General features: G+C 44.6%; 2 protein-coding genes and 1 long non-coding RNA gene across 4 annotated transcripts; 2 read left to right on the forward strand and 1 right to left on the reverse strand.

Moving 5' to 3' along the window:
- Positions 1 to 64: 64 nt before the first annotated feature.
- Positions 65 to 4,566, forward strand: cdkn2aip (CDKN2A interacting protein). The gene is made up of 4 exons (XM_057021757.1): positions 65 to 270; positions 671 to 920; positions 1,004 to 1,128; positions 2,443 to 4,566. Exons 2-4 carry the CDS (start codon positions 673 to 675, stop codon positions 3,027 to 3,029), a joined length of 960 nt encoding a protein of 319 aa, XP_056877737.1. The 5' UTR covers positions 65 to 270; positions 671 to 672; the 3' UTR covers positions 3,030 to 4,566.
- A 1,780-nt stretch (positions 4,567 to 6,346) lies between these two features.
- On the forward strand, positions 6,347 to 7,069 carry LOC130519055 (uncharacterized). The gene is made up of 2 exons (XR_008948212.1): positions 6,347 to 6,613; positions 6,710 to 7,069. It is a non-coding gene; the product is annotated as an uncharacterized LOC130519055 (long non-coding RNA).
- On the reverse strand, positions 6,924 to 8,096 carry cart3 (cocaine- and amphetamine-regulated transcript 3). Of its 2 annotated transcripts, none has more exons than XM_057022041.1 (3): positions 7,823 to 8,096; positions 7,499 to 7,563; positions 6,924 to 7,392 (listed from the first exon to the last, which is right to left on the reverse strand). In XM_057022041.1, exons 1-3 carry the CDS (start codon positions 7,997 to 7,999, stop codon positions 7,365 to 7,367), a joined length of 270 nt encoding a protein of 89 aa, XP_056878021.1. In that variant the 5' UTR covers positions 8,000 to 8,096; the 3' UTR covers positions 6,924 to 7,364. The 2 variants fall into 2 exon arrangements, with proteins under 2 accessions (XP_056878021.1, XP_056878012.1); XM_057022032.1 differs by having other exon boundaries at positions 7,480 to 7,563; positions 7,823 to 8,063.
- Positions 8,097 to 17,820: the final 9,724 nt, after the last annotated feature.

Raw genomic sequence — 17,820 nt, forward strand, 5'->3', positions numbered from 1 at the left:
GAGGCAGCTACTTTTGCTTTGGAATATAACAGAATTAAAAGTTATACTCATTTTAATTTTGCAATAATTTATATGTTATATGTACCTCACGTATTCTATCTGGATACAATTGCCTGTAGAGCACATGCAAGCAGAAGCGAGTGAAAGTTAGCATGCCAGTCCAGTTCCACTGCGCTTCTGGGAAATGTAGTCGTAACAATGTATCGTCTCTTGTGCGTCATCTGACGACCATGTAGTTAGCTAGGAACACATCGCAACGAAGACAGCCTGGTATGTCGTTGACAGTAGTTAAATTTCATTTTAATTGGCATTTTTCGAAATGGCTATGACGTTAGTATTGAACAGATGTGGTGATGATCGCCTGATATAATTGCTAACAACGCCAGTCGATTAGATTTGGTTTGTTTCACTTCACGGTAGTTGCTAAAGTTAATGTGTGTATGCCATTTTTGGAATAATTATCCAACTCTTTTGCTTCGCTGTTCTAATTCAAAGCCAAGTCCACTACACAGGTCTTAGATGTTAAACCACCGATGCGTTTGCCTACAACTACACAAATGTATCTAAGGAGTTTGTTGGAGTAGAAGCCTTGATTTAAGCTAACTTCGGTGCCACTCTCGTTGAATCACTACTGCGCCTCATCGAACGCACATTCTCTTTATAATTGCAGGGATGGCGAGGGAGGGGAGCGATAAAGACATTGTTTCCGAATATTTGGCCCAGAACCCGCAGCTGGCCCAATGGGTTGACACCTTCAGGGGCTACTGCGAAACCAGCAAACAGTGGTCTGCCCGGAGAGAGTTTATCTTGAGAAACATGGAGAACTTCCCGACTGTGAAGCCAGGAGCGCCCAGCAACAGTCTGGACAGGCTGCTGTCTCTGTCCATGGTGTGGACCAATCACGTGTTCCTGGGCTGCAGGTGAGACACACAATCAGAGCTCAGTTATAACCTCCATGCAGCAGAGGTCAGAGTATGTAGATGATGGGTCCTTGTTTTCTTAGCTATCCTCCAGCTGTGATGGCTAAAATCAAGGAGATGGGCGAGGGGATCGTGGTCAAAGATGCCCCAGGCCACAGAACAACCATCGATGGAGTCATGGGCAAGGGAAAGCGGACAGCCACAAATGGTACACCATTGTTCGGGCTTTATAAAACTGTTGCTTTCTTTTTGCTTGTAAGTGATTGAATGGATAAAATTGTTTGAATTGGACAGAAATGCTGCATAAGTTAAAGAAGATGAATTAACAGGCATATTTTGACATGTTGCTGTTAAAAGAAAGTGACTTAGTATTTGTATGTGCGATATGTTGTAGAATGCGTGTGATCATAAGCAAGAAACTATAAAATTCTCAACTTTACTCAGAATTCATGGTTTTGTGATAGTCATTACCGGTACATAATAATTACAGCAGCACTCAATGACAGTGAAATTCTCCAGTCCCGCTCCATCCAAAAAATAAACATGTCTCTAACAGGATTTCTGACTATTTAACCTGGAACTGTGTCCTGTAATATCATCCCACTGGGGAGGATTCTAATTTATAACTATAATGTTGGGTAAAAATTCAATTTCCTCACGGGGATGAATAAAGTAAATCTTAATCTTAATCTTAATCTTAAAATAAGTTGATTCCCCCTGAAAATACCACTTTCTGTGATACAAGCACAGAAAAGAGTCTATGTTCTCTCATATGCCAACATCACCCCAGCACAGAATAATTGAATCTTGAGGTTGCGGTGATTATGTTGAAGCTTTATTGCACCCCAATATTTTCATCCCTCGGCATTTGTAGTAAACCTCTGATTCTTCATCCAGTGACTGTGCTAATCATTTCATTGCCGAAATAAGACTAAAGCATTAAAATATATTCAATGCTGCTTTTGTTTTAGAAAAACATAGCTAAAACATATGGGCTGATGTATATGTATGTATAAATGGTGCCCATAAATGTTACTACAGCATCTAAATCTCTGACAACAGAGGTTTTAAATTCAGTAATCGGTAACTTTGGCCAGATGTTTGGGCTCTGAAGCTGTAGTTCAATCTTGACTTTGTCCTGCTGCCAGCAGGTCTGTCAGATTTGTGATAGTGGTAATCTCTCACTCATTAGCCACAGCACCTTCGCTGAATGTGTCGGGTTTGTTGATCCAGTTGGTGACTGGTTTCAGCCTTGTTTTGAATGTTGGCATTGAGCCACATCATTTTCGTAGCTTGGCTTTACCTGGAATAACCTTCACATGTGAAGTGCTTCCTTCCGAGCTGTGTGAGAGCCGAACCAGGTGGGACTGTGTCCTCTTGCTTGTTATTGAGCAGCAGTAGTTTATTTCTGTTGCCTTGTTCTGTGTGCTTCACTCGCCCACTCTCGCTTCAGAGTCCGTATCCCTCATCAGATGTTTCTTTGGCCGCTCACCGCTGTTCTACCATCTGTTGTCCGTTTCAGACAGTAATGTTGAAGGCAACGTGAAAAAAGCCAGAAGTGACCCTAACGAGGCCGAGGGTCGCCCTGCGGGGAAGGTGACTCCACGTCCTACTGCTCAGAAGTCGGGACCTCCTCCGCAGGCCCCAGCCGAGCACCAGCCCTTCTTTAACCGCCTCTACAAGGCGGTGGCCTGGAAGCTGGTGTCGGCAGGAGGCTTCGGGCCCAACCTGGACCATTTCGAAATCCTCCGTAGCTGCGTAGAGTCGTGTAAACAGACCTTGACCTGTGTGTTTGTGCCACTGAAGGACATCGCGGGCCTCCCCACTGGCAAAACACAGAGGGACGGCCACGTGTGCGAGATCCGCTGTCAGACTGTGTACATGGGCACCGGATACGGGTGGGACGAGTCTGCCGCTAAAGCCATGGCTTCAAAGGAGGCCTTAAAAGTGTTTCAGGGGAGGAAAGTGACTGTAAAGATCTGCCGGCGGAGGTACAGAGGGAGGGACGTGGAAGACCTCATGCTGCTGGATGAACAGCCCCGGAGCCAGGGCTTTCCTCCCGCCATCAGCTACCCTTTCCAGGACGAGCAGCTTGACGCTTCTTCCTAATCCTGACTGATGCTGACCTTTGACCTGCTGGGTTGCCTGCTGAGAGCACAGACATGTTGAACTACTGAAGACCACATCGGGACCACATCCATCACTGCACTTCCCAGAATGGCCACACTGTGGGTTCGTTTCTGGGAGGCATCGGGAAGAAAGCATCTTTTCCTGAACACACGCTTTCTGGATGAGGAAAAGATGAACAGATACAGCTGGAAAACACAATGTTCAGACCAAAAGTAAACAGAATTAGACGGAGCCTAGAAATGTGTTTGCTACCTGACCCATCTGCGTGTCCCTCAGTGTGAGGCAGGACTCCTAAATCTGCACTTTGACCGCACCAATAAAGGCGTCATAGTTCTGGTACTGTAGAAGAATCGGTGGCGTTACAGTCGTCTTATCAGGATTACCGTGTGTACCTTCCTCTGTCCATTCCTGTTGTGACCTGAGTCCATCTGTTCTTCATCCTCTCCTTTATATTGTTCATCGGTTAAAAAGGAAAACTTCCCACGGACAAACCTTTGACTTTTGTGGTGGTTTAAAGGTTGAAAACCTTATTATTATTATAATTTTTTTTTAAATTCAGTACTTGAAAGAATGTTGACAACCTGCGGTGCCTGTTTGACAGTCTCAGCAATCTCTGCCAGGCTTGTGTGTTTGCCATAAAAACCCTTTTTAATTTTTAATAGCATCCATTAAAGCTCACATTTTATGGCCCTTAACATTGATGGAAGTGTATTTTTTATGACACATTAGTTGCTCTGGACAGGACTGAAAATTTTTTTTTTTTTTCTCAGTTTTTTGTTGTTTTTTTTCTTTTTCAGGGTTTCATTATTTCATCTGATGTTTTTGAATGGAAGAGATGCTTCATGTTTGGGAACTTTCTTTTGTCCCCTTTTCTGGTCTGATTGAAACAGAACCAGTTTGTGTTGAAGAGCTATCATCCACCCCTCCCGGTTCCTGTGTGTTTTCATCACTGCTCCTGTTTTTTCCTGTTTCTTAAGGAACGTTATTCAGTTGAGTAAAGTTTGTCTCCACCTGCACAGCTTAATGAGATCTGTAAGCTCTCGCCAGCTCCCAATGCTGGAGGACAAAGGCAGATGTTGAAGCGCGTCGACATGACTCTGGCTCTCGTTAGCGGTGCCAGTTGAGGCCAACTGAACGACCCGCTCCTTTGTTAATGATGGTTGAATCTCTTGCTGCTGAACTGAGATGATCTCCGACGTTCTCAATGCCAGAAAAATCTGTTCCTGAGCTGGGGAGAAAGAGGGTGGCGCTTGTAGAAATATACAAATGCTTAACGTAAGAAATCCTCATTTGTTGGTTTTCATACTGAAATGACAGTCGTAGGAGCACATTTTCAACACATCTTGTTCTTGGCCAAGGCTTAAAATGTTCAAAGATATCACCCAATTTGATTTTTTTTCTTCATCGGCTTGAAATTCTGAAATATCTGGATTAAAAATGTCTCTGATATTTTCCTCAATGTCATGTTTAGAACACATTGACTATTGTTGACACAATAAAAGAAATAAAAGTTAAATTGGTTTCATTTCATGGATTTTCATGTTTCCCAATGACGGGCTTGGCGGTCCCAACTGTCACCGCTAGATGGCGATGATGTTTTAAATTTTCAATATCAATTATTTCTCTTTATACATGTCAAGTGGCTGGTTCGTTTAGAAATGAAGAGTGAAGTCGTGGCGAGGCGCCCTGCATCAGTTCTGATACGTAAATGTAATTGGCCAGTTGGTAGTTTGGAGTTTCTGGACCAAAGATGATAATACGGCAGTAAAGCATGGTTTCGGAGTCTCCCTGTGAATCGAAGACGCACTGAACAAATAGGAATGATTTCTTTATTTTCTTTTTAAATAGGCGCATACATGAGCCAAAGTTAGATTTTTTTGGAGGTCGGAGGTCACCGCTGCGACACCACCTTTGTTAAATGTGTCACAATCAAGCAGATGTATTCACACACCAAACTTTGCTGCCCTGGTTTTCGGAAGAGTCAACGTTCACCAGTCGTACTCCAAATTGTGTCATTTCACCTGCTCCGCACCTCCATCCATCACTCTCTCCTCTTCCTCTTTCTCCTCCTTCACTCACTATTTCCCCCCTTCATGGTCAAATCATCACACCCCAACGAACCGTTCCTGACGGACATATCGCTGCAGGTCTGAGCTGTCACAATGTGTTGTTTTTTTGGGGGGGGGGGGGGGGGGGCTGGTATCCATGCGTGCAATCTCTCTCAATATTGGAGGCCGTTCCCACAGGAGCTGGTGGTAAATCCTGCCTGTCTGGAGAAAGTATTGCTGCTCGAGATGAACAGCCGTGTTCCTGGTTGCCCAGTGGGTTTCTCTTTTTTACAAAGTTTGACTTACGACAAAACGGTCTCGTTGATCTGTGTTTGCTCTTTCAGCCCCTTTTGCTCAAAACAGATTAGAAATATTTACGTCAGCAGAGTGAATCGCTTCAAAGGGGAGAGCAAGAATCTGTTTCCTAACTCTGTAGGCCAAATTTCTTTATGGAGCATATTTCAACTCAGCATGTTTTACATTAAAACAATGAATTAATTAGTGCAGTCCTCAAGAATCAAGCACAAACATCAGTGATAGTCTGAAGTTGCATGTAGAAGAAAATAAATTACAGCATTCAGAAGGAAGATTATTGAACATTCAAGGGCTCAATTTAGGAGTTTGGTGAAGTGGAAAGAAAGGAGCGGGTAGAGAGACGAGAAGGTGAACGGATGAGTCATAATCTCACTGAGTGTGTGTGTGTGTGTGTGTGTGTGTGTTTGTGTTTGTGTGTGTGTGCAGCTTTGAATAGTTGACCTGATCCAGACGGTAAGGTGCCGTTGAGGTCATAGCAAATACAGACATGCTCTGATTGCTAATCTCATCTAATTAAAATACTCTTCCCACACACACACGCGCTTGTACGGTATATTTGTGAGGACTTTCATAGATGTGATGCATTTCCTAAGCTCCTGAGCATAACCCGAACCATCACAAGTAGCTCCTTAATCATAACCCAAGTCTAACCTCAACCTTAAAACCAAGTCCTAAAAACAGTCCTTTGAAGCAGTTAGGACCAGCAAAAATGTCCTCAGTTTGCCAGTAGAATATATATTTTGGTACTCAATATGTCACAAATGCAGGAACACACACACACATACACACACCCTGACACACATCAACACTTTATCCGCTTGATCCATAATTGATCAAACAGGGAATGTAAAGAAAAGCAGAGCGATGTAGAACATGACGTTGCTGGTCAGACGATCCGTGAGGAGATGATCAATTAGGCAAATCTGAGGGTTTTCTCACCAAATTAATGTCATAATTCTAACTAAGAGGTATTTCGACCCTTTGCTTCAGTAAAATTAAATAAGTTCCGAACATGCCTTTACACTAATGCAGCCACACAATGTCTTAGAAACAAGCGAATAATTCAGTAAATCATTGTTCCAGCTGTCTAGTGTGACTCAGGGAGAAGAGGATCATCATCAACCATCAGATGGCTTCTAGGGCCACAGTCAGGGGTTGTGGAGCTGGCTTTGACTCCTGTAAGGTTGGCTAAAGAGCCAGGTAACTTATCGAACTCTGCAGCTAATAGATGCTAATTAAAAATAGATGTACTGGACCCTCCATAACTTCTCTTCTTACACTTTCCATACACACCAGTGGCCACGAGGACCAGTTCGTGACGTCAGAAATCTCCTTACGTGGTACTGGAGGTGCATGAAGTCCATATGCAGCCTCACTGGACCCCAACCAAGTCCCCAATGAGGGACCCACGTCAGTGAATCTGCAGCTATTGTCTGAGCTACTAGTGTTATTTCAGTCTTTAAGCTAGTGCCAATTAGAACAGAACAGAAAGAAGACACGGCCACTCTGCTGCTTTATAAAAGATGATCAGCACTTTATTCATGTCCATAAACCACAAACAAACGTTCACCTGAAACATAAACCGGGTTTGTCCAGAGGAGTTGCTGGTAAGAATCTGCGGCGTGTTTGTGGGAGCCGACGGAGCTGATTTATAACCTTACACGGAATGATTTTTAAATATTTACAGGGACTTTGTGGTAGAATCTTTCTCTGTCCTTCACAGCACGAGAGCAAACCTGCGTTTGTGGAGTGCACGCCGCACCGCTCCTCGAGCCGCGTCTCTACAAAAATATGACATTGATCACAAAATAATCGAGTGACAAGTTCTTTTCTCCTCCGTCTCAACCCTCTACATTCGCCTTCGGAGAGGCTCATAAGCACTTGAGCAGGAAAAAGTTGCAGAAAGCTCCGCGGGGGCAGTCGCACATCTTCCCGATCCGAGCGCCTTTTCTCACGGCGCACTGCTCCCCGACATCACACTGAGACAGAGACGACAGCACCGGATTAGTTTAATACACAGACACAACACCAGATATGTGCTTTTAAAACCCCTCCGGGTGCAATACCGTCGGGACTTGGCCGTACTTCCTTTCCCACATTGGCAGACGTTTAGCCTGAAGCTTTTCCAGAACTTCTTGGAGAGCTCCGAGCTTAAGGAAACATCGCAGTGTGGATTATCATTATTTTTAAATCTCAGAAATGTAATCTTCCGTGTAAAGATATAAATATTCCGGACGTCAGCCAGAAAAAACGGGCTTGTTGAGTTTTGTTTAATTGCAGATGAGAGATTTTTACGCAGTTCATCTAATCGACATTATCACAACAAACGTTCGTTAATACGCACGTGGGTTTGCTGAAGCTGCATCTAAAATCAAAGGCTTACTCAGAAGTGCCAGGAGCAAACCTTACCAGTTGTTTCTCGCTGGTCAGGTTCGGACCTTTAGGGTAAAAGTCCCGCAGGGCTCTTGGGCTCAGCTCTTCTTCGGAGTCGGTGACCGAGACTTGTGCCCCGGTGATGCTGGAGAGCAGCAGCAGCAGTGCGCAGAGGAGCGCTCTGGAGCTCTGCGCGGTGCCGGTGTGCGCCATCGTTTGGAGCTTCGCACGTCTCAAATAGCCTCTCCCCCCCGCGCAAACACCTTTTATCTGACTTCTGCCATCTGCTCGCTCCACCTTAGTCTTTGGCTTTTTCTTTTTTATGTATATTTTGTCATGCGTAACAGCTGCCTCCGGTGAGTCATCTTGTAAAAGTTGCTGGGCAAAACAAGCCCGAAAAAGTCAGCAAGCATAACAAAAGCAGCAGCGCAGCGAGGCGTCGCTGCTGATAGAGAAAACAGATGCATGGGCAGAAACTGACTCTCAAACAGATGGCGCTTCTGTCACTTTTGATTCCCAAGTCTGGATAATTACAATTCTGTGTTCGATCCGTATTTAAAGTTGAAGGAAATCATATTTCAGATGACGGCGCTCCAGCCTCCCGACGCCCTTTATTCACGCAGAGCACAAACTTGCCATTATTGCGTCTGCTGTTGTGTTTTAGCATGTTTTCTTGTGCAAAAAGATTTCAAATAATCGGTTTTATGCAAAAATGTGCTGCTTGCTGCTTTGTGCAAGAAGAATCGTTCACAGTTAAAATAAAAAAAGTATTTCCCCTAATAACATCCAACAGACATAAGCAGATATTCTTGCTGAACTATATTAAATGAATGTGATTTATCCTCACAGCTTTTCAACTGTTAGCTTGTTGCTAATTTAGAATATAAATTTTTTGATGTAGTTTCATGACAGAGGGCGATTTGAGTTGCTTTAACCTTGGCGAACCTCCTGAGGCCTTGGCGAACCTCCATGCTTGGCCATTGAACGGCTCAACTCCATTCAACATTGAGCTTGTCTGGGTCTTTCCAAACAGGAGTCCACCGATGATGCAGAAATTAAATAGCAAAAACACCTACAGGTCTGGCAAACGGGCGGCGCAGGTAGCAAGAGCCAGCTGACTAACAAGCTTGAAGGTCAAGCTCACACAACCATCTCAACCATCTCTCCTTCGAGAGGAGGAGACGTGTGGCGGCAACATCACACCCAGAGTTGAATCTCTGATCTGATTCGAACTGCAGCGGCCTCAGAATGGTGTCATTTACCTCCCACACAGGCAACAGCAACAGTGCAGCCTGTTGTCGTTGTATCTATTGTTTTGTTAATCCCGAGCTTGTTTTGTCCGGCTCACTGCACCGATTGCATCCGCGGGGTCCATCAGCAGAGAAGTGGAAGGAAAGGCAATATTGTGCTCCCGGCTGCATGACTCATCTCTCTCCCTGATTCTCTAGGTCTCTCTTTCTTTTCCTCTCCAACTTTTAATGACCAAGAAACCAAGATTGCGTTCATCCAACAGGGCAGGTGATTTTATTCACAAACTGTCTGCTCATTATTATCAAAAGATCGACGCCCAATCCTTTGATTTTTACGGATAATTGCAGTCTGACAGAGTGAAAATTGTCAAAAACACATTAGCAGCCCAAATTTTTTTTTAAAAAATGTTGGGCTGTGTGTTGTCTTTGTTATTAACTGTGTGTGAACATTTGATCATTTTCCTGCTATAATCTTTGTGAATCAACAGTTAATTAGTTTCTGCCCCACGAATTAATTAAACTGGCAACTGTTTAATGAGTTCTATTCCCAACAAGAGGCCACTACCCGCCGTGTGTTTGTTACTGTGGAAACTGCTTTCTTTGTTTTTTGGGCTCCTCTGAAATGTCTTTTCCTGTCATGACATCTCACCTCTTGATCTAATCTTGACGCTGTGACTTGAAATTGTTGAAATGTCAGCTGTTAATAGCCTGCCTGGGCCATTACCTTATGGGACGGACTCCACCTGCTGTTGCTTTAGTTTATTTAATATTTCCTGTGGTTGGGTGGTGGTAGCTCAGTCTGTAGGGGGCTGGTTCAAACCCCAGTGTGGACAAAACATGGAAGGTGTTCTGGTAGTAGGGGAAGGTACCGAAACACCTTCAGAGCGCTGCCAAGGTACCCTTGAGCAAACTACCCAACCCAAAAATGCTCACTGTTGACCTATCCAAGGGTGCACCCTGCCTTTGCCCACATGTGCCCCCTCCCCGTGGCCCTGAAAGGGCAAAAGACAAATTTCCTGTTATTTGTTAGCCTTTGGGTGGTGATTCTATCTTTAACATCTACTATGGGCTCTTTGAGAGCCGGATGTGTCCATGAAGACCTCCTCTTTCCTGGAATCCTCCTCACACCTTCTCTGACGATGGAGTTTCATCAGTGAAACCTGTAATGGTGAGCTGCTGTTAACTGAATCATCCGTCTGAACCCTCCACTCTCTCACTTTCACATCACCTTTCTCAGGCCATAATGGAACTTCTGTGATGGAGCCTTGTGAATCCCATAATTACAGCGGTCCATCAAAAGAGACGGTCACCTCAGGGAGATGTACCTGCTCTCTCCGCAGAGTATTGTTCCTGCGATATTGTCATACTTGACATTTGCAGGTGGCACAATGAAGTTTTTTCCATTCACGCTACTCGGTGGAACAAACACAAGAAAACGAGGGACCTCAAAGATCTCCCGTTTTCTGACTTAAAGATTCTTTCATATCCAGTGATACAATATTTCTTCTTCTTTCTTCTTGTTGACAAAGAGCATCTTGTTCCGGAAAACACCACTAATGGAGACTTGAGGAGCAGAGAGGGAATGAAGCGTGGACCGAGGGAGACATTTGCCTCGGACCTTCTCTGTACAGGCTCAGCGTCGCCTTTTGATTGGTCATTAGACCACCAGCTGGGTCAGGTGTTAAATCCAGGAGTGTCTCACTGGTAATTAGTTGGTCTCCAGTCTCATAAGTCATCACTGTCAAATAAGAGTGTGATTAATGAGCATCATTACTGCTGTCCTGCTGTCAGGCAGCGTCACCTAAAGCTTCGAACTCCCTGCGTGGATACAATTCTAATTATTAACACTTGAGTCATTCATATAGCATCTGTATCTGGCAGCTTTTGCTGCCCTGACTGACACCATTTTTTCATTTAAGACATGCATTGAAGTGTCCCCAACCTGAAGTTTATCTGCTTTACAACAGCAAGGTTTTGTTCAAATTTTTGAATGAAAAAACCTCATCATGACCTGAGGGTAATAAAGTCTCCGATGGAGTCAGCGTGGACGACTGACGTACGTAACTACATAAGCTCCCAGTTGGAAACAAGCAGAAAGACAAACATCTGTGCATCTGCTACTGTCAGAGCTCCATGTTGGACTGACACATTGCTGCCCGGGAGCTTCAGGATCGCCTGTTAAATCACAGATTCCTCCACAAGTCAATCAGCGGCTGCTACAATGTGTGTTTAACACATCGGGGGGGAAGCCTCTCTGTCCATAATTATACCGATTTGCTGAAAGGACAGCATCTTCATTTTCTACATCGATATCTAATGCGTAATTGGTTCTGAGACAGAGAATTTGCCAGGCTTTGGGCTCCAGGGACCAGAAGAGAAAACAAACAAAAGCAGGAAAGAAAAAGTTGATTTTTACATTCGGCGTCCTTCCCCTCCTCCTTGTCCGCCCGCCAGTCTCTAAACCTGCCTTGCAAAATCTCCTCAGGCACAATTTAAGCAGCCAAGCAGCGGCTGATTGCCTCCTGTCACCATGAATCCCCTCACTTTGTCTGCCAGGTTTATTCCTTTTATACACACCCTCTTTGGACTCTCCTGGTTTATTCGACACAGGCTGCATCATTAGTGCGTCTGTGGGCGTCGAGGATGATTAATGCAAAAGCTGTCAGACTGTGCCATTAAATCTGATGTAGGCCCAGCAAGTCGCAAGGCGCTGTGCACGTGGGCTGCCCAAGTCCATTTTCAAATGTTCGTCACGCTGCGGCACATTTCAGGCGCGCTGGAGGGGCTGACAGAGCTGCTTTGATCTACTCTGACTGGGAATATTGCATCTCCTTTCATAAAGCGAATGGATGTACGAGGACACGCCATCGTAAAAAAGAAGCCCTTTGGCTGGAGTTGTGCACGTATCCTCAGGAAAGCAGCCGCCCTGCCCCTTTCCCTTTGAACCCTGGAGATAAAGCCACAGCCCTTCAGCTCACTGGATCGGTAAATAACACACAAGTTGGCTCTGTCATCCCAGCATCCTGCGTCATTGTGAGGTAATTGTGGGTTGTGGGTTCTGGACCTTCTCTGCCCCCGTCAGCCTACACAACATTTATACTTAAATAATGCACAATGCGCTCGCTTCTGTAATTGCAGTGTAGAAAAACAGTCCAAGCGACTGTTGTTGTCTTTGGAGGGATGAAAACAGAGTCCCCCCGCGGCCGCCGTCCTTCTGCACGTGTCCCGAAACGTGGAGACGCACGAAGGTTTACGCTGATTAAAGGGGATGTGAATCAGTTGCAGGTCGAGATGAAGGTTATCACGCACGTGGCCGGAGAGCATCAGCGCCTGATGCTGAATCAGCAAATACCTGCAGGGATTAATGAGACTCCAGGAACAATTGAAGGCACGTTACATAAGAGATGACTCATTAAAATCAGCGCGTCTGAGCCCGACTGGGAATTGAATCAATTCCAATCTTAGGTTTCACTCATTGTCGCAAGCAGACACAAAGTCTCTGCCAGTCACTCAAAACGAGGAGAAAAACAAATCGATTCTCTCTGAACTCTTTCAGGCTTTTTCACAACTCTTAAGTGGGAACAGGAAGCGACAGCGAGGGGCGACGTGGAGCCAGAGAGGCAGCCTACCGGATGAGCGTCTTTTTTCAGGCCTTTTACGCGAACATGAAAATGCTTCATGACCAAAAGGGAATCACAAATCTGCCCACGCAGCAAAATGCAGGAGGGAACCGGTTGTTCACACCTGTACAAAAACGGTCCCCCGTGACAACCAAGGTCTTCCGTTGTGGCTGTAAAGGTAAAAGTGCGGGAAAGTGGGGCGCAGCCAGAAAAAGCTTCTCCTCCATCTCTTATGTCAGATCTGGCTCAAGCTTCTGCTTCACTTTGTGACGTCGCCGCACATAAAAGGTGTTACATAAATTCTTTCCCCCCTCCTGCTCCTAATGCTCGACGCCTGAAAAGAGTCACCATCGTTCGACATTTGGTCATTACATCCCCATGGGTGTAAAAACAGCACGGTCGGACTGTCCTCAGGCGGCGATGGAGGGCAGAGTAAAGAAAACTTTGCTGCTGTAACAAGCACAAAGCCTGAGGACGGATTTGGAGATAAGAGCGTGAGGAGAAAGATCAGATGTGAAAAGAAAGAGAATTCTCCTTTGGAGAAAATCCCATTTTTTCCCCTCGTTCACACACATTTTTAGCAGGTTTCAGCATCGCTTTTCTTCCACAGTTGCCACAACAACGGCGTCAGTTTCATCTCCACCAGTCTGAATACTAACAATTACACTAGCACACACATCAGGCTGCGTGAGTCTGAGTCGGTTTTGTCCGGATTCTTGTTCATCTCACAAGTTCTTAACGCCTGCAGAGTCCGTGGATCGCCCAGAAGTTTTAGGAAACTTTCCTTTATGCCCTGGATTTCCTTTGTTGTCTGTGTCTTTGATGTCCAGCTCACAGCAGGAGGTCAATCAGAGAAGAAGGAGATAAAAGGCGTTGTGTTTTATACCTCCAGGTGAGATCACCTGACATCCCAAAACGGACTCTATTAAAATAAAATCAACACATTTTTGGGCAAACCTTCATCCTCACCCTCCTTCTAGTTCTCCTCCTCTTCCTCATCCTTCCTCCCCAACAAAGCTCCACATCAGGCCTGTCCTTCAACAACCTCTACCTCCTCCCTCAGCTACATGTTTAATGCATTGACAGATACATGGGACGTGTTTCTGTCCGCCCGTGACCGCCGCAGCTTCTGCCCCCGTCCTATTTTCAGCGCGTTGGTTTGCAGATGGCAGCTGTAAAGCGAATTTTCCACTGGACCTTTGCACAGACGAAGCTGCCTCAAGGGAAATAATAACGCCACTGTTAGTTTAGTGAATCGCACCAAATGTCTCACCTAAGTCGTGTCCACACTCAAAAGGTAATTTGTGGATTTCTTGCACAGTTGGCATCATGGGAGATCCTCACATTTCCTTTTTTTGGCCCCACTCAGCCACCAGAGGCTCAGCTTGTCAGCCTGGTATTGGAGATAAGTCCAGTTTATTCCTGTGATATAGGGAGCAGCAGACAGCCTCATGTTGGCACCCAGACTGGTCTTATCTGGACTAAAAGGAGGTTCAAGGGAGAAAGAACTTATCGCCAGACCAGAACTTGATGTTTCAGCTTCTTTCATAGAATCTACGATGCATTTGCAGCCATTTTGTGGTTTCCTACACATAAAACGATTTGTTTCTGCAGCGGTCAAAATTACATTTCCTGTCAATTTACCTCCTTTTAAGCATTTATTGCTGCAGCAATGACATTCAAACATTTAGCTACTGTAACTTATTTGTGGTAAACAAACGGCATCATGCAGAAACGCCCTGCTGAATGTTTAGATTTGAACGCCTTGACATGGCAGCGATGGAGAGAAATACAACAAACGTTAAAAAAAACAACCCAAACAGATCTAAAAACACGCTACTGCTGTATTTAAGGACACTGCATTTGTTTATCAGGCCAAGTTAATCCAAGAACAATCTCATTTATTCAGAGTGTGTTTCAGCATTAAAACCATCACCTGTTGACCCAGCAGATAACTGAGATCTGGTGGAAATGGGTACACTTAAATACTGCTTGTGTGGTATTTCCACAACCTGCTCAGACTACCTTGATCAAACATTCAGCCTCTTTATTTCACACCATTATATCACACACACACACACACACACACACACTTGCAAGTCGCAACACAATGACCAAACAACACCAAAACTAATTAGAGTTCCTAAATAATTAATCCTGCAGCTCAGCTGTTATTAGAGTTGTTGTAATGACTCACATTAGTCATTCAGCTTTTCTCTGACCAAACGATTGTCATTGTGTTTGACAGTCAAACTAGAATAATGTCTCAGTTAGGAAATTACTTCAGGCCTAAAGGTCAATAGTGACCAGCATTAATCTCCTGGTGGATAAAACGTTACTGGTGTTGGATTTTACCAGTTAGGAGGGGCAAGAAATTACAAAGCAGTAACACGGAGAGCAACATCTTTGTCTTTAAAGAGAAAAACAAGAAAAAAGTAGCAAAAATCAAACATTGAGTGACAAATGCCTTAGGAGCCTGCAGGAGGTGATCCATGAAGCTTTTTAGGGGCCTGAGCCTTGCCTGAATCCAACTAATGTAGGATCCCAGGTGAATGCCTCGTCTAACTGGTAGGACGAAAATCCTCCTGATTTTCATCCTTAGTGGACCGGTTTGGATCCTTGGTTCGGCGCCTGCTGAGCTTTTGTGAAGAAACAGTGCCATCTTCTGGTAACACCAACAATGACGCGTCATAGCGGCAGCAGGCGTTTCTGCGCAGGTGGGAGCGCGTGTACATACCTGAAGTGGCCACGTGTTCACCTGTACGGCTTTTGGGGATATCGAAGCATTCCTACATTATACTTTTGAGCTCCTTAGTGATTTATTTTCCGCCGGACTGTCGGGTCTGTTTGCAAATGAAACGAATCTTATTACTAGAAATGCAATGTTTTCCTTGCCTGTAGCTTATTGACAAGCCTGATGGAATTATCTGCAATCTCAGCAGAACTCCGGAACTGGGGATAATAATGGCCGTGAACAGCATTATAGATGATGTGGAAGGGGAAAGGAGTCCTGAGGAGGTTGTTGTGTTTGGATTCCACCTCTGCTCAGTCCTCACATCCTTGATATTGAAAAGAATTCCGCTGCGACATGAATGATGGATCTTTTTCATAAATTTCATGGCTTGAAACCGAATCAACAGGTAAATAATCCCAATCTGTACTTGTTGACTTTGACTGATCTTCACTGATGTTCACTTTATTTCAGATAGAATTCTCACCACATTAAAGATCTGCCAGGTTTCAAAGCAGCAACATCCTCAATATTCCTTCCTGCAGATTAAAATGTTGGTGAAACACTTCAGTGAGCAGCTCCTTAATCCTCATTTGTGCCTCGGACTAATTAAATCTTTCCCCTTCAGCATTATTGGATCCAAAATACAACAAAGATGAATGTAATTAAATTGGGTTCGCTTAAAAAAATAGAATAATAAAATCAGTGATGTCCTTAAAGCCTTAAAAAGCTGCAACGTGCCGTTAACATCTGGTTCTTTCTTTCTCGTGTTTTCTGAAGGCTCTGTGTCTTTCCCAGATGTGACCGAACGTTTGTATCGGCGTCACCAGTCAAATGACTCTCAAACTTAACGAGCTCCCCCTTGTAGATCAATTATTCAATGCACCCTTTGATTGCGTGAAGCTCATTTAGGGGGTCTAAATGGGAAATCAATTGTTAAAGTGTTGTACTTCTGGGCTTCTGCGTCAGTCAGTCAGTCACGGGGTTAAAGGTTAAAGGCTAACAGCCAGTCTTCCAGAGGTTACCCCTGAGAAAATGATTCTAAATTAACACAACAGACGGAGCAGAGCAGCGAGTAACATAAGCCAACTCTGGAGATCGCTCCACACGTCCCCGAGGGGACATAAAAACATGACCACGGCGATGACAAAGCAAGGTTCTCGTGATCACTATTCACCCACAAAGCGATCAGACATGCGGAACACCATTGTGACGGATCAGATCGCCTGACGGAGGCTTTGCTGATCACTACAGATAAAGGCTTGACAGCAGGGTAAACCCTGAGCCGTGTGGCCTGTGCATCAGTAAACGGAGCTGAACCGCCTCCTGTGGTGCATTCATTCTAGATTTTTGGGCTTCCTCCACATTTTTGCTGCCACAGCTAGTGTCAGATTGTCAGAAGAGCAAATCTATATTTGTTTTGGGTGTTTTTATAGGTTCACAATAGTTGTGCCTCTACATGGCTACGTGACCCCGTCTGCCGTCTTCTCTGCTACAACCCAAATGGAAGCTTGTGCTAAGCAGACCTGGACACTGGCGACATCGTCCATTCACTATTGACTCACTTTTATTGCAGGCTGAATTGCTGCGGGCAGCGAAGGAGGGGACATTACACTTCCCTTTTTCTCCTTTATCTGTTTCCACAAGCTGCAGCGAAGGTTCAAATGAGCTCTTCACTCTTCCACGCTTTGTGGGGATTAAAGCTCCTGGGACAAATGAAACGCAGGTCTATCTGCCAGCAGCAAGCCGCACACATCCATCCCATACACTCGCCTTTTAATGAGCTTTTCCTTAAATTATTATTTTTGAAGCTTTTTCTCACAGCTGGATAGTTTTTTTTCCCCTTTGATGACTCACGGAGGATGTGGAAATAAACTGTGAATGAAGTTCTTTTATTATGAGCTGCAGATGAATGAATACAACAGTGGGGAGCATAAAGCTGGAAGAAAGGTCACCTGTAACAACTCCAACTTTCTTCCAAGAGACGGTTAAAATTAGATGGTTTCTATGTTTCCATTTAAAGAGTTGAGGAGGCCGAACCGACAAGCTCCAGGAGATCATCACGGGGATGATTGTCAAACAAAAAAGAACAGGGGCCAGAAAATGTGTGGAGTGATGCAGTTCTGCTGGCTGACTTTTTAAAATAAAAGGATTAATTCTACAGGATCGACACCTGACAACACCTCCTGCTTCACTGAGGGCTGAACAAACATAAAACAAGCTGTGACAACCAGTAAGAGGGCGGCCTCTTGTTCTTCTTAGTAAATTTGAACTGCTTTATGTAAGCAAATATTGTAGGTAGGAACAGAATTATACTTGCAGAACACAGACAAGTGTTGATATCAGACAAAGACTATTGACCAGTTTCTAAAAAGCACCAGATTGGTGTTTAAAATATCTCTATACTCAGAATTGAACACAATGGAGCCGACC

This window comes from Takifugu flavidus, chromosome 2, assembly GCF_003711565.1.
Source record: "Takifugu flavidus isolate HTHZ2018 chromosome 2, ASM371156v2, whole genome shotgun sequence".
Lineage (NCBI taxonomy): Eukaryota > Metazoa > Chordata > Actinopteri > Tetraodontiformes > Tetraodontidae > Takifugu > Takifugu flavidus.

What these genes read in the sequence shown, in the direction of transcription:
- cdkn2aip (XM_057021757.1), top strand. Translation starts at nt 673, where the DNA reads ATGGCGAGGGAGGGGAGCGATAAAGACATTGTTTCCGAATATTTGGCC. An exon ending in CACGTGTTCCTGGGCTGCAG is followed by an intron (nt 921 to 1,003) that starts GTGAGACACACA and finishes TTGTTTTCTTAG; the next exon opens with CTATCCTCCAGCTGTGATGG. An exon ending in AAAGCGGACAGCCACAAATG is followed by an intron (nt 1,129 to 2,442) that starts GTACACCATTGT and finishes TGTCCGTTTCAG; the next exon opens with ACAGTAATGTTGAAGGCAAC.
- cart3 (XM_057022032.1), bottom strand. Translation starts at nt 7,999, where the DNA reads ATGGCGCACACCGGCACCGCGCAGAGCTCCAGAGCGCTCCTCTGCGCA. An exon ending in TGACCAGCGAGAAACAACTG is followed by an intron (nt 7,564 to 7,822) that starts GTAAGGTTTGCT and finishes TGTTTCCTTAAG; the next exon opens with CTCGGAGCTCTCCAAGAAGT. An exon ending in AGTACGGCCAAGTCCCGACG is followed by an intron (nt 7,393 to 7,479) that starts GTATTGCACCCG and finishes TCTCTGTCTCAG; the next exon opens with TGTGATGTCGGGGAGCAGTG.